This window comes from Euwallacea fornicatus, chromosome 25 (genome assembly GCF_040115645.1).
Source record: "Euwallacea fornicatus isolate EFF26 chromosome 25, ASM4011564v1, whole genome shotgun sequence".
In the NCBI taxonomy this organism is placed as follows: Eukaryota; Metazoa; Arthropoda; class Insecta; order Coleoptera; family Curculionidae; genus Euwallacea; species Euwallacea fornicatus.
This window is the reverse complement of record NC_089565.1, coordinates 2,729,296-2,746,231: the sequence shown is the minus strand read 5'-3', so window position 1 is coordinate 2,746,231 and position 16,936 is coordinate 2,729,296. Positions and strand designations below refer to the sequence as shown.

At 40.9% G+C, this 16,936-nt stretch overlaps 1 protein-coding gene across 2 annotated transcripts in view; it reads left to right on the top strand.

The window, feature by feature from the left end:
* vg (vestigial) overlaps positions 1-16,270 on the top strand; it is a 46,929-nt gene extending 30,659 nt beyond the window's left edge. For both annotated transcript variants that reach the window (XM_066296625.1, XM_066296626.1), the window contains exons 4-5: positions 10,937-11,257; positions 15,981-16,270. In XM_066296625.1, coding sequence (XP_066152722.1) covers positions 10,937-11,257; positions 15,981-16,030 — 371 coding nt within the window. In that variant the 3' untranslated portion in view covers positions 16,031-16,270. The remainder of the gene's footprint in view (positions 1-10,936; positions 11,258-15,980) is intronic.
* The last annotated feature ends 666 nt before the right edge of the window (positions 16,271-16,936 follow it).

Below are 16,936 nucleotides of genomic sequence, written 5' to 3'. Positions count from 1 at the left end.
CTTTACCGCACGTCACTATTCAGTCGAACATGTCAAAGATAGTAAAGTTAACGCACACGCACCTGTAAAAAATATCGTACTAAACGCGCACAAAAGCGTCTTAACCGCACTCGATTTCTGCCCGAAGTTCGCTTCGCGTCGTCGCGTAAACTGCGATCGACGGGAGGTAATGTCGTTTTCCGCCCTTATTAATTAATTAAAATGGGACGTCTGGACGAGCGATTCCTAATCGATTGTTTGGTTTCAAATAGATTTTCTGCAGGTTTCCAATAAAAATATAATATTAAAAATGTTTTATTGCTACAAGCCTCGTTGGCCTTCTTTATGAAATTTAGAAATAACGTGTTTTTCCAAAATTACAGAAAAAGCTTGATTTTGTCTCGGGACACGGTTTTGGTGTTCAATATTTTTGAATAAAAATATTTTTTCTTTTACTTTTGATTTTTGGAGGTTCCTGAACGGCCGTTGCGGTCTTTGTTTTTGGGGCCCTCGCTGCAACCGTCATGAACGCTTTTTGCAGTGCTGCATACATTCGCAAATTCGTTCCTGTGGTTTTCCAATATCCATCTGCTCGCAAGCTTTGGACGGGATGGTTTTCCTGAAATTCCCTTGTAATCTCCTGGATATCGGCTAGATATCTCTTGGAATTTCCTCTTTCTATGGTGGTACTGCACTCTATTACAATACGTCTATAATAAGTATTGTAATTAGCCATGTACGGTACGTCCTTTTCTCTTGCATTTTCAAATAAGACTTTGAGGAAAGTACATTGGGAGAGTCAGAAATTCTGGAAATCCCCCGTGGAGTTCCACATAAGTTTTTCTTATCATTTGAATGCCAAGATTGTCTGAAAGCTTTATTGGGTCAAGTTTTCAGATAAACTGTAAAATGGAAGTTTTAACACAACACCACGTAAACTTTAACACGAGTGACTAGTAATTATCTTGTATTTACTTATCTCTCTATGCGACCCACCAGCTATTAATCATGTCTTCTGGCTTATCAAAACGTCATATATTTTCCACCTATGGAGAATATTTACTATGTTAATATCTCAAATTATTCTTTACACATGTGTTATTAGATACTGTTATCACATGTGAATGTAAAACAGTTTTTAGAAATTTGTCAAATAGAAAGCGAAGGAGTTACGAGCATCCCGTAGCTCGTAGAAAAATGTCCTGATAATGTAGCAATTACATTTATGTAACTGCTATGTTATGTAAATAACAAGGACCTGTCGAAAATGGCCAACATGGAACTTTTGCTCATAGTTCCAAAGCGGAAGGTCAGGGAACATTCTTAATAACTCCATTAGACTTCTCGTCACAAAAAAAAACATGGAGAGATTCGTTTTTCTATTTTCTATAATTACCCAGATTTCCCATATAGTCATCGAAATTTGCACACCCTGTACATTAACTTACACATGTATTTTAACTCAACCGTTCATTTGGGACGGCTTTTACATCAAAACTGGAGGAATAAATAGAAAGATGCTATCGTACCTGCCTGAATCAATGATTTCTACTAGGAATACTGATTAATTAATCTCTAATGCTCACTGCCGATGACGGCAGTAATTATTTATTTAATTCAACAACATATAATTTTAATAACTTATAATGGAATAAATGTCCGTAGAGTGAGGTGAGCTCAGACTCGCTTGAATTGCCTAATTCGTGTATATTTTATGACAGTTTCCCGGTTTTCCATCTAAAGAAGCACATTGTGGACTTACAGAACTTTTCAGTAGACTTTCAAAGTGAGTAATGTTTATATTATTCACGTTGTCGAAGCACCCGCACAGCCACTCTTTGGCTTTGGGGTAGCATACCAGCGCATATCTAGATCAAATGTTCGATAATTTTGTCTCAATATCGGCTATAGTACCAATACCATTTTATGGTAACTAAAAAGTTACATAACAAATCCTGTATATACCGGCTCTCGATGATTGTGTATGAGTCATTCGCGATTTGTCAGTATACCAAACCTGATTGTCCGATGGTGACTGAAGAAGTTCCATTGTAAATTCCTCTCTCTTTGGAATGTTCCCCCTAAACGGCTATTTCTGCCTTATTCGACCATTCGGCCCCACCTCCTCCTCTGACAATATGATTAAAGTGTCCCATCGAACGACTCTAGCCATCCTCTAGAGATCAATTTCATCTGGTGTTTGCGTCCACTCTATTCGGGTCTCGATCGTCGTATGGGATGCCAAATCCTCCCTCTTGATCCAGATTGGAAGCTCCGGCAGGCCGGCAAAGATTTGAGCGCTACTCCTGGTATAGTCCTAAATATCTGATGATGACCAGGTAGACCAAAAACCTACAGTCTGGCCAACTTCACCACATAATAGATCTTATTCGGTGCCAGCACCAAACCACGGATCTCTAGAAGGGGAGTTTCCGGCCCCATTTCTCCGTCATTGTCTTGCGGGGTTACCATGTCGGTGCTGTTGTCTGATTGCGCATTGTTTCCCGTGGGTTTTTCATGGTTGCTTTGTCGACGATTTCCTTTGGGAAAATCGTTTATAAGCGCAGACCCGGCAGTTGTCCCGTGGACAGCCACCGTTGGCCCCGATTTCGGTCTGGCGACCTCTCCGAGGTGCCACGACTTTGCGATCCCGAAATGCCGATTTGATTTCCAGCCAGGTAGGGTGGGCCATAAGGGCACTTGGCATTGCCAATATCGTTGATCTTTGCCTTGTCGAATGCTCCTTCGATCCATCGATCCATAAGACCAAAACCAAGACTGGAATCCTCTTGGTCTTCGTTTGTTTATTCGGTTAAGCCATTGGGTACGGTGGTCCCTACGTTCAACAATTCGCTCAATTTTAATGCGAAATAATAATTGAATTGATGTTACTATGGTGACACACGGGTCGTTGCTGACCATCACCTGGACGTTCCCGCGTTCGGGCTTCGCTTGAGTTTGCTGCTTACTAAATTACTGCTGACATAGGTGTTCTGCACCGCTCGACTTTGCTGATCGTCACTGTAGTGCCCCCGAATTGAGTTCTGCGGCCCTGCTACACGACCTGCAGAAATGTAGTTGGAATGCGAGCCAGTTATTCTTCAAACTAGGACGGTTTTGACACGACCAGGAAGACCTGGTAAACTTCCATAGGGAGGAGTTTGAAAACTCGCTACGAGCTGCTTTATGCGATTCGTAGTAACCACGTGAAATAAACAGGTCGCAAAGTTAAAACATTCCAGTTCGGGCACATTCGAGTTGTCCTTTCAGTTGATGAATCGGCAGTGGAAGAGCGACACAAAAAAAGACCGAAAACGCAACAAATTTGGTCCAATTAAGGCAGGCAACGACCAATGACGTGGTTGATGCGCAAATTCCTGCGAAGCGGTAAGGCATCGATAAAAGGAATCTTATCGTCTTAACATTATTCCTCGATCGAGCCAAAGGTGACCAAACGACAGAAACCAGTTTAGGCCAGACGAAAACGAAGAAGACGAACTGGCCGCTCCTCTGGGAGGAACAGAGAGGCACGAAGCGGCTCAGAATGTAGCCTCGACTCGTGATTTATATAAAACGTTATCTGGTTATTTTTTATTTCTGAATGTTAACTTCACTTTTATATTGTCGATTATCCTTTGAGGTTGCCGCTGAGGCTGCTGATTCCCACAGCGCTGCCCAGTTCTGGTGATAAATACCCGCTGCCCTTGACGAATGGCTCCTTGTTAGCAGGAAAGGGTACTTATTTAAATAAATGAACTAGTAAATATGCGTATATACTTGCCTCCATTGTGTTGCACTATCCTTGAGGCACAATCAATGCCTTGGCACATTTATCATCGCTAAGTGCGGCTTAAGCCAATTTATCGCCGTTATGGTCTTATTTACAGCCTCCATGCCAATACTTCTTTAGAAATGCACATATAAAATGGAAAATATGCGATGACTCAATTTATATGCGACATTACTATAAATCGACGATAATAACACTCCTTTGGGGGTCAACAATCCTGAACGATTTTCTCGCCTTTTTACGTAACTTTTACTTTAACGGAAAAAATATTGACTCTAATGAAGCGAATATGATTCATATTCGCTTTCAAACTGTACAATGCACTACTAACGCATTCCTGCGCATACAGGGTTACGGTTAATTCGACGTGCTCCTTTGAGAAGGCGGCAGAGCATGAGGTAAGGAGCAAATTGGCCCGTATGAGCGTAATTCCAAAATTCGCCAGATTTTGAGTCGTTTCGTTGTTTTCATTCTCCATCTTAACGATTTTGGACTGGCTTTTCCAGAAATCCCTTTTGAACTTTCTTACTTTCGCCCCGTCCCATGTCTGACGTCGTGGTCTCCCGTATGGAGTGAAATGTGTCCGGACACGTTCCCATTGAGTGAATACTCAGTTATTGCTTAAATTTAAGTGAAATTGCTCGTCTAAGGCATTTCGATGATTTTTTTGGGACCGCAAATGACCTGTTGAACGCGTGACACGTCATTGGACGGACGTTGAGATGAGGAACGTTTTAGAGCGATTTGTACGCATGCAGTCTTGAACGTTTTCCGAGCGCTGCTCGCAAGAAGTTGGGGACGCGATCTCCGAAAAATTATTTTATGGGCGTTTTTGCTCAAACTGTTCACATGGTGCGTACGTTTCCGGGCACATTCCACTCCCCACGGAAGATCGCAACGTTAGGCGAGTCATCAGCTAGCGAAAGTTCGAAAAAAGATGAAAAATCACTAGGAAATCATAAAAAACCCGAATAAAAAAATGAAAATAACTCAAAATCTAGTGAATTCCGGCATACGCGTGTATTGGTTCGATTTACTCCTTACCTCAAGACCTGTCGCGTCTCCAAAGGAGATACGCTGAATTACCGGTAACCCTGTATACGGGCTACACCACGCACGAACAAATCAATGATGTAGCAGGAAGTAATAAATTAAATCAATATTCATATCAATACGGAAACTTGATGATATTGCACGCATGTTATTCGCGGGAAGTTGGTATTTGAAACCATTTATACGGTCATATCGCTAATTTATCAGAAATAATTGCAGATAGTTTGCCGATTCATAATAGTTAATAGAAAATACCTAGAATAGTTTAAATGTTAATTTCTCTATAAATATAAATTAATCCGACGTTCTTATGGCTCAGTCTTGAACGGCATTACCTATCATAATTATGTGGGTTACGATTTTTTGTATACAGGGTATTTCTTAAACAACTTTATTCCTTAGGTGGAAATAGTAAAAAAAAATCCTAGACACGTATGTCTGGAATCGTTTCTGAAATACAGGACGTCGAAGACTTTAAAAAAATCATTATTATTACTTTTTTTTAATTAGTGAGCTTTTTCTGCAGTAATGAGGTAAGATTATACAGGGCCGTTGCGTGAGAGTTCCGTGTGGAAAAAGTCAACATACGCGTACAAATAAATTCAGAAGTACGTATGCCTTCGACTAATCGGAGCCATGAGAATTCTCCCAAAACGCTGCTCAGTTTCTCCTCACTGAATCTGGTGATCAGATTTACGCGCGACACATGAAGTGCGCACTCTCGGCCACTAACAGGTGTATACATATGGTCACTCTCGCCTATGGAACTGGTCCACTCGATCATGTCCAGTTTCTGTGATGGACCGTGCGCCTAGCACCCTTCAGTCCCCAACCCAAAACCCGCTGTTACACCGATGGCGCCCAGTCAGATGGTACTAGATCTGTACTAGCTGGCCGGCGAGGGAGTCTATGGAGGCTTTGGCGAAACGAAGATAGGCTGCTCTAGGAGGTCGTACCGCAGTCTTACGAACGGGCAAAACAAAGAGTGACATCAGAAAGTTTCGACAGTAAAATTGTTGTATCAACTCTTGGCCTGAAGTGGTACACTTCAAATGGGCCCTAAAGTGTCAAAACGTCCTAAAAAGTTTCTGAAGGGAAACAACGAAATTTGTTTCCTTGGAGTTCTGCGAAACGAGGAGATTCCGGTCAATGAAGACGTAGACAACTTAGTAGATAAGCTGGGTTCTAGAGTAATGCCCTAGCGCCCTGAGCAGATCTTCACTACCGTGGCATTTCTGTCACTATAGTCTATGATCGAGCAAATATTCCGGCCCCGCAAAACAATTGCCCACGAAATGCTGCAGGTTAGAGAACAAACCCCGGAAAAATACCAACTAGGTGACACTCCTTGGTCTAATTGGCACTTTTTCCACCCTGGGACAGCCAATCCGGTTATCCAGCGAGGTTAAAGAGTTACACCTCAAGGGTTTGCTTGATCAAGTTAATGCGGCTGCTATAACCCCACCTAGGCGGAAGGAGACGATTCCCAAAATTGGTCTATGAGTAGCAAAGGCACTGCCGTACAGCATCCATTACTTGCTTCCATTTATTCATATCTTCACTCGAAATACAAGCTCGAGTGATATCTTGCAATAATTTAAAGATTAGCCCAAAGTCGTGGCATACAGAGTGTGTCAAAGTGAAACGACCCCGATCCAGGCTTTGGAAACACATTCTATTCTGGAACGATAATATAATACTGGAACTGCATCAGTCTGGGTACGCGTATTTTGCAATATGGGTGTCTCAGTTTCACTTTCAATATGTTTCCTGCTGCTCTTGTATTGTTAAGATGCATTGCACACCAGCACATTTTGCAATAAATAACGTTTGTTCATAGCTACAATTGTCTATTATATGTTATATTTAATTTGAATTAAAAACGTGTCCCCGTAAAGACCAATTTTAAAATTACGTATCTCCGCAGCTATTAGGGACGTAATGTAATTGTAGAATGTCAATACCGAGTGGTAAGTTTACACTTTGGCTAATTACATGGCTCAGTGTTGCACAGGGTGTCCAAAAATTAGCTCCCAACATTCACATTTTTGAAATCGTCGAAGTCAATTTCTTCAAACGGGACACCCCATAACTTTGAGCAGCGTTAAATAGAGAACGTAATTCTCTATCGAATTGAGTCAGGGTCGCCTACACTTAGTTCAAACCATTTTCGAGATAATTAAGCTTTATGTGGGACTAGTACATGTCCATTCGGGCAAGTTTTTTCTCTTCACGTAGTTGATCATGGAAAAACAAATAATGCGTTTTCCCGTCATAGATGGCAGTTATTCAAAATATGAAAATGTTATGTAAAAAGTTGCCAGAATGAACATGTACTACTGCACTGCGACGAGTTCGACATAATTAAATAAAATTAATTCGAAAATGGTTTAGAATAGGTATGGATAACCCTGATACAGTTTGATAGAGAATCACGTTCTCTAATTGGTATTGCTTGAAGTTATGGAGTGCTTCTTTAAAAAAAAAAAAAAAAATTGCCACTTCAAAAATGTGAATGTTAAGATTTTGGACACTCTGTATAATACTAAGACATATAAATAGCGAAGTCATCAACTTAAGACTGTGTATTGACGTTCTACAAAACATGAAGATTGTGTCGTCATTAACTATGTAGATATGTAATTTTAAAATTGATCATTACGGCGACATGTATTTAATTCAAGGTTAAATATCTCAAAAACGATAAGGGCTAAATATAGCATATTATACGGAAAAGGTGTCTGAAATATTACGTAGAATCTAAAAATAAAATTATGTACTAGAGGTCCCATTTGAAATAAGCAAGTTGGAAGCTATTTCCGGTTAAACCGGAAGCGACAGGAAGTTAAAAATATTAAAAACAAAAATTGTACACGTCGAAGTTCAATAATTTCAAATTTTGAAACTCGCAGCACTCTTAGATCCTATTAAACCTTTAATGAACGGGTTGGGTGATCGACCCTGTATAGTTGCCCCTTTCACCCGATCAATCAATTGAATTATTATTATTATTATATGGGTCTGCTACATGAAATATGGTCAGAATTTGTTCAAAACGTAAGAATATACATGGAGTTCCATAAGAGAAATATTGAAAAGTACATTTACCTGCCATATGTGTGACCCCGTATACACGTTCGTTGCGTCAAAAAATCCACAACTCATAAAACAATATTTAGCATTGATGCAGCCTTTTCATGAAAAGCATTTCCTTCAATTTTTAATGAATTTATACGGGATGTTTGGTTTCCTGTGCAAATGATGTAGTTTTTACTTAATTTCACAGCTATCTAAGCTCTGCTATTCAAAAACAGCCTGCGTTTATTCAAGGGAGCCCCCTAACGGTTCAAGCTTGACCCACGTGTTTTTTCTGTAGAAAAATTACCACTTCGCTACGTTTGTTTTAAGCTCTGACGATTCGTTCGCGAATTCATCTTCTGATTAGTTCGTGATTTTATTCAAGAAGTCTGTCGATTTCTTCTATTTCGATCGCTTTCGGGCCTTCCGTCGTGTTTTAATTAGATTTTCTTATGTGCGGGCAGCCCCGAATTCGAGGAAAAATTGCCAAAATTAGAACACGCCCTTATTCACCGTCAAATTGTCACGGTAAAAGGGGCCTCACGTGCGCGAATCAATTCATGAAATGACCTCACGAGGAAATTCTAAAAAATAGCGAAAAAAAAAGCGGATAGTTTTTGTTTATTATACAGGGGGTCGCAGGTTCTATTACATTTCCAAAATCTGGCTGCAGCTCCGGAAAATTTTGTAGTCCTCAAATTTCCACTCAGTCCATTTGTGCTCGCCGCACTAAATGGACTGGGTGGTAGTTATGAACTAGAAGATTATATTTTCCACGGGTTTAAAGTTTGACGCTACACAACTTCTCTGTCGCGCCACTGACTACTTCTTCCCAAAACTTCGAAGTTCTCTGTTTAATTCCCCGTTTCCTCCCCGCATTTATTGCTTTTTTACTGCCGTCCCCCGAGTTTATGCTGCAATATACCCCCGTTGGACGTGTGCGAGTTCACACCGACCGTGCGATAAGTCGATATGCTTTTATACGGCACCGAGAGAGCTACAGGATATTACCACACCTACAGGCATAGGTGCAGGTGTAGAATCTTCTGCGTTCCATTTCTGATATAATACAGATGAAGTCTATTCTATACTACGTGTATTCTTGATGGAGTCATTTTTATTTATTTATTTATTTTTTTGGTTTTCGCATCCCTTATCGATACGAAAGGTGACGCGTGCGCATTCGATTCTATGTCTTATTTTATCATACATTTTCCCACATCTCTGAAATTCCAACTATTACATACGAAACGTGATAATTCTCGAAGACTTGCCATCACAGAGATTTTGCAAGCCTCGAAGTCTTAAAATGCTAAACCTAATTACGACTTCAGCTAATTGCGAGCAATTTTCTTTTTATGTAAATGGTTGTCATACCATATGGAATCTTTTTATTAATTCGGCGTAAAATGTGTCGTAAGTTCTCTATTTGGTATCTATGCATTAAGATTTCTATACGCACCGTAAATGGTTTTCATAATAGATGGCTGCCTATATGTTATGACGGTTATCTGATGTGGGTTATGGAATGTTTTATTGGGTACGTGTTTACAACATTGCCATTATACAAAATAATGATGTCTTTAAGTTGTGCGTATGGCTTGATTGATCAAAATCGGGACTGTTTTTTCAACGTCTTAAGGAGTCTGAAAGTGGCTGTTTCGCTTATTTGCACGTGCGCACGTGTAAATTTGGAATGTGCGATAAAGTGAGAACCCCGCGAAGCACTTCTTTGTTACACACTTTTACTCAATTCATAATTATTGCATTTCGACCGATCCGTTTGAAGCGACAAACCAGAATTTCTTCAATTATAATTCCTTATACACTGGGCCCGAGAAGTCCGGCAACCCTGCAATATCTCGAAGAATACAAAATTTATGGAAAAATATCTTATACAAAAATTGAGGGAGTGTAAAATTCCGCCACTATGCGGTGTTCGGAACCGCACAAGGTGCCTCACAAAGTGGCAGCGAATCGAGCTCATGTTTTTCCTCACAAAATGGCAAACTCTTGACATTTTCCGATTCTCTCGCACCCTCAACGCGTTTCCCGTGAAATGCCCCACGGCTAATTCTAGCAGTCCGGCAGGGAATGCTGCGAAGAACAAAAACAAACCAACTTATTATCGTTATTATTGGATTAACTGCTCAAAATGTGCAGATACCAGAAATCCGATGATCCAAAAGGTCACTCTATACGTCATCGATTAGGGCGATAGTGGCTTTTCCTCTTTCCGCCCTACCTGCCTAGCAATCAGCTTGCTTGTTTCGCGATTTGAATAGGACGTGGAAGTGAAATTGAATGATCCCCTAGATCACCAGACTCGATACCCGTTGACTATTTTCTAGGGAGCAATTTAAAAAGTAAGGTGTACGCCGCGAACCGGAGGATTTAAATGAGTTAAGAAGAATTACTGACGAATGCCGTCTCATTGCTGTTGAAACGCTGAAACATGTTATTTAGAAATTTTATTACAATTTGCCTTATTGTGAAGTAGTTCAGGGACCGCAGCTCGAGCGCTTCCTTCAACACGAATAAGCTCATTCGCATAAAAACAATTTTCTTTTTTATTTTGTTCACTGCTACTCGTACGTGTGTATTTGAATATCGCAGAAAAATATAGAATTTTCAAACTCCTTCACTTTTTCCATAAGGGGTTTTTTACATTTTTTTTATATAAGGGTTTTTCGAATGGAGTTTTTCGGTTCGAAGTTCTCCCGGCATCGTTAAGCTCATATTGATAAATATCGCATTTTTGACTTCGATCTGAGCAATACCAAAGACCTCAGGCATTGTGTACAGATCGCGCCTTATCAAACCTTATGGACGGTGCAATCAAATTCCCGGAAAGCCTAATTATCAAAACATTCGCCATAGCACTGTTTCAATTGTTACAACACCATTAACGATTACGATGCCTTCAAAGAACCACAACAATTGTTATTGATCGGCGCTTTCACATCCTTAAGTAACGACGAATACTTGGAAAATCATCGTAGGAATTTTTGTTTAGTCACGCGTATTTCTTTCCAGAGAGTTCTCCCATGTCCGCACGGAACTTCCCTCCCTCCTTCTGGAACAGTCAGCACTACAGCGGAGCAGGAGGAGGGCACCATGGCACGTCCGCTGCTGATCTCTATTCAGACCACTATCACCCGGGTGATGCCTGGTACCAGTACAGCCAGCATCATCGGGCTGTGCACGACTATCACCATCACAACATGGCGGCCCAATACGGCGGGTTGTTGCTTCCAGGGTCGCGGCTGCACATGAGTTCGCACGCTCCTTGCAAAGCCATGGACTGGCAACATCCTTCTATCGAATCTCCTTATACGTCGTATCCTACGATGTCAGGTGAGTTATTGTTGTGAGATAAAAGTGAATGAATGCAATTATGGCGTAAGCTCAGTCAATTTCCTGAGCCGAAGCCAAAACAAATAATAAACAACCCACGGATGAAGTCAGTAAAACTAATCGACCTGAATGATGATCAAAGATTCCTGCACTAGCAAGCCGCGAGAGATCATAATCGTTATGATAAACTACGCAACATAACCATGCCATTATCCCTCGCGTAAAATGCATTACTGCTAATGTATGCTGAAGATTGACGCTGCCGCCACAAACAGAAGCAGCATCCCCGCAGGAGAAAGAAAGAGATGAAATCCGTGCAGGCCGAGCGAGTATCAGGAGATCAATAACTCGTTTGACCACGGCCGGCCAATGGCGAGGGTGCTCCTGCCCACCGAGACCCCCCTCACTTTTGGGGGGAAGCCCCTTTCGGTCCTCGGACTTCTCTAATTGCCATTCTCCGCAACGCCACTAAATGAACATGGCAGCACTGTTCGTGGCAGCAGGAAATACGATTCCGAGAAAAGCTTCAGTGAAAATGAAAGCCGAATACTAATAGGACTGCATGTCTGCCCTGAGAACGATTTCGTCTCTGAACTGTATGATTTTGATTTTTTCTAATTGTAGAATTTAAAGTAGCCACTTAGTGCTAATGCCTGCATGCACGGAATAGAATTTAATAAACCACGTCCCCGATTTACGAGAAAATTTGGTGTCTCGCATTCTATTATTACGGCTGCGACCAGGAAGAGGAAGTTTATTGTAGAAAATCAAAAATAATTTTTGTAAAATTGTCATTGAGTCGTAAATGGGCAAAAATATTCAATTCTCTAGTGCCAGTTTGCAAAAAAAATGAATTTATGTTTTTGACCGTTTTCAACACTGCAGGCCTGAAGGCGACAATCGTTGCTACTGGAGTTCACCTCAACAGAAACGGTCAACTCCACATAACTCAAAACGGAAAATCCGAGGTGTTCAAGACTGGCAATCTTGCCGACCACTCCAGGGCATCACGTCTCTCGTCAATCTAGGCGCACTAAAATACCTCACAACGTAAGAACACCCTTACTCTGGACACCGATCATGCGGTAAATGCACGATATTAAAGCGAATATACAGGGTGCCCCTGGCGTGATTGCAGGAGTAAGGCGAAAGTGAGGAGTTCCATGCAGATTTACTTATATCTAATGTTGCTTCACTTTGCCGCTACAGGGCGCCATAGTTCACAAGTGAATACCGTTTTTTCAAAATAATTGCTAAGAATTTTTGTGGATTTTCGCTAATTTTGGAACTAAGAGTCATTACGTCAGCGCCGTGTCTGAGACGTAAGCGGGATCTTTTTACACGTGGAAATGTTGAAAATAACGCGTTTTTCACAAATGAAAGTTCTTATTTTTGGTAACGTTGCACGAATGGCTTAAATTCTCTTCAGTGCCATTAACTGACTTCATTTTGAAGCTTTTTTGCCTCTCGTAAATTTTTTGCTAGATATCTAGTTTCCCTGCAAAAAAATGATTTAGGGTATCTTGTAATTGATCATTGTTGTGAAAACAATGTAAAAAAAACGGACATAATGCCCAAAGTACGGATTGATTTTCCAAGCCCCTCTAGTTACGTATTCAGGAAAACGGTCAACAGTTTGACCATTCGTTAGAAGAATCAGACTAAGTTGGGAATTGTTTAGACTTCATGTTTTCCTACCGACTAAACAACAATAACGAACTGCAAGGTGTCGTAGACAATTTTTTTCTAGAGAAATTGTATGTCCAGTGAAAATTTTACAAGAGACATAAAATACAAAACAAAAATACAAAAATAAAGTCAGTTAACGGTAGGGAGACAATCAAACTCATTCGTCCAGAGGGTAACTATCGGAGTAATCTGGAACTCGGCGTCTTACCCCAACACAAAGGGAAGAACTTATTACTTCTAGTGCCAAAAGCTGTGGTCCTTCGATGACTCAACTTTGGGCACTGTAAATAGCAAGTTCTTCCCTTTGTGTTGGGGTAAGACGCCGAGTTCCAGATAACTCTGACGTATTAGTCCTTCGAGCCGAATCTGGGTCCTGTCAACTACACGCCCCGTGGATAGGAACCAGCAAAGCCCTTTGTGTTGGGGTAAGACGCTGAATGCCAGATTAGTGTGACAGGTAACAAAGATGCGAACCTTTCTTTATGAACCATGTACCATTCTTCATAGGCCCAAGCATTAAAAAATTGTGTACTGGAGTGTTGTCTTGACGAAAGGACACTTTCTTTTTCGTCAAATTTAGTCGCTTTTTCCTAACTTCTTCGCTCAAACGCTGTAATAAATTTGAATATTAAAATATTCTCCGTTTAATGTTTTTCTTTAGTCAATAAAAATTATCTCACGTGCGTCCCAAAGAGCGGACGCCATCACTTTCTCTGAAGATGGAGCAATTTTCTCCTTCTTTGGAGTGACTTCTCCTCTTTAAGTTCACGGTTTCGATTGCCTTTTCGTGTCAGATAGGAAATGATGAGTCCATGTTTCATCCACGGTTATGAATCGACGCAAAAATTCGGTTTCATTGCTGCGAAACGTTGCCAAATACTCCTTGGAAACATATTCGGGCGCTGGTTTTGTTCATCTTGCGCACAGTTTTCTTATCTACAATTGTTCGGACAAAATACAACATCCAGTACTTTTTGAAATACCTATCATGTCTGCTAAATTATCAATTTGATTCAATTTCCCTCCCTCGATATTACTTGGTGTTTAGCAGGTGCTTTGAAAGTACTGTGTTTTACCATGGAACGACAGGATGTAACTCGAAACGAGATGAATCGAGCCCTAGGCCTTCTACAAGCTGGTTTGAGACGAATCGAAGTAGCCGTGAAAAGTGTTAGCAGTCGGTCATAGATGCGCTTTAGAGAGACTGGAACTCCGACCGAACAACAACCAGGACGTGGACGCATTACAGCTGCAGACCAAGATCGATTTTTAGCTTTAATAGCCAGAAGGCAACTTACAATTACGGCATCTGAATTGGTCACATATGGGCACACTGTGTGACTATAGGCCGAAACGTCGTTAGAAATCGTCTGTATGAAGATATTCTTCATAACCGAAGACCACTGAGGTGTCCAGCTCTCTTCAGACGCAATCGCGCTGCAGGATTAGAGTGGTGTCAAGAATGTCGAAATCGAAATTGAATTGATTCAGCTGCAATTTTATTCATTCTCGAAATCAGATTTGGATTTCTCCCAGATTCTCATCGAATAAGTGTTTGAAGGCGATCTGGAAATGTTGAACGTTTATGACAAGTCCAGGAAGTCTGTTCATGTAGAGGTGATATAATAATGGTAAGGAGCGAAATAATGATTGATAGCAGAACTGACCTCGTTTTTCCAAATCGATATCCAACAGCTCGACGCTATATCGATACCAGTCCTGACCCCACAGATTGACCATTTGTTGACGCTTTCGGTCAAAACTTTCGCCTCATGCATGATAATGCTCGTCCACATGTCGCCGGTACTGTGACAGTCTGGTCGGCTCTGGAAGGAATTGTCGCATCGCCATGGCCACCAAAATCGCCAGAACTGAACCCAATTGAGCACATCTGGGACATGTTTTATAGAAGAGTGCCGCCACGTATGGCCAACACTAACGGTGCCTTCCGCTTCTGGGAGCTATTTATTGTCAGAAGAACGGGGAGAGATGTCACAAGTGGAAACCAACAATATTATTTTGAGTATGGACTGCTAACTATGGATGCCATATACTGCATCATCGTCTTTTTTAGTTGCTGAGAACGTTTTGTTAGGTTAAAAGAGGGGCATTTTCAATTACGTTTACGACTTATCACTAAGTCGATATAATTGAGAAATCTATCAACAAAAGCTTAGCTTCGTTGTGTAACATGTCACAAAATCTGTAAACCGCCGCAATGCATAACTTGGTCTTCTGATCAATCTCAGAAGAACTTCAATCTATTCGTAGAAGTCTTCTTGGACTTTTCCAATTCTTGCATCTTTATATAGCACATAGGGCACTGAAATGGCTCTCTAAAAAGGAAGTAACTATTCAAAATAAACAACAATCCACTTTCCTTATCGCACTTCCACACCGACTTATCTCCCTCCCGTTCAGCCATTATCGACGTAACCCGAAAATAAGGGAAAGGAATTCCTTTGACACCCCCTTTTCAACATGGAGGGCTTTTTATAGTCACGTGCCCCGATCTAGTAGACCGATAAACAAATCGCAAAGGGCTGTAATTACTCGTTGGCAACGATGGCGTGACTACTTATCAAGTCATAAAAACGACCCGCGTACGCCCGTTAATAACCCTAACTTATTTTAATTACTCCCTGAACAGGTTAGTTCAGGTTAGTGGCCGGCGACATGAATGAGAATTGGTTTCGATATCGTGGGAATTACGCAAAACATTTGTTAATTGCCCCCTCTGTGGGCTTCGCATGTATTTCCAAATATCGGCCCCGATGGAACAAACTTTTATCCAATTCTGAAGGGGAAAAGTCACGGCTTAAACCATCAAATGATGATGGTATGAGTCGTGTATGGGAATCTAGGAAGTGTCTGCGCGGAATTCGCGGACGTTATGTGTAGAGAAAGCCCGGGAAAAACCCGTTTTGGGATGTTTTCTGCATTCGGTGTCACAAGAGGAATAGCCAAACCGTCGTTTTTCACAGCTTGTCGGACCTTAATGAAATCATTTAACAGATTTTTCCTATTGTTTCAGGTTTAGAAGCTCAAGTTCAAGACTCTTCTAAAGATCTGTACTGGTTCTGAACCGAGGCGAAAGGCGCAGCACGCGATCTGTGTATAGTTAATTTTAAGTGCAACAAGTGATTCTAAGTGTAATATAAAAAAGTACAAACTTTTACTTAATTTATGGCAAAAGTCTCATCGAATGAACTAAACGCAAACGTTTATTTTGAATAAATGTTCCTTATTTTTGTCAGATTTATGGTCGTTGTACGAACCATACGAAGTCTGATTGTAAGTATTAAAGTTATAAATTACTTATTACTTAAGTCTTTTATTTTTAACCTAAATTGTGCATTAAGATAGTTTTCAGAGGAAGCAAAAAGGGCGTTTCCGATCCAACCCACACCAACGGAATCTCGGGAACTAGAGGAGACACGAAGAAATTTTAATTGCGCAAATTAGCGCTCGACCAAAAGACTATTTTAAACATTTTAATTTCACGAGTACCTCCGAAGGTAGCCGAAACAACCAAAAATTCGATATTTAATTTTTTTACCTTTTTACCGTTATTCCACAAGAACGCTTAAAGCCGCAAGCCCATTTTCATTGCCCTTTTTGTCAGCTGCACGACGACGTTTTCAGATTTGCCACGTTTCGTCTTTCGGCTACCATCATCGGCTTTATTTTTCCCCATGGGCGCCGAACTAAATTTTTCCACGGGAAAATTGTCGCGTCATCGTGCGGCTCAGAAAAACTGGCAACGAAAAACCCCCGCGCTTTCGAGGATTCTTGTCAAATACCGTGGAAAAAACCATAACGAAATTTCCAGTTTTTGGTTCTTTTCGGATAACCTCGGAACCACTCGAAAAATTCCCATTTTGCAAACGTCGTTTGGTCAGACGCAGAAGTGCGCAAATTTGCTCCTTTTTAGATTTCTTCCTCCAGTTTCCGAGATCCCAATGGTGAGGATCGAATTGGAAATGCACT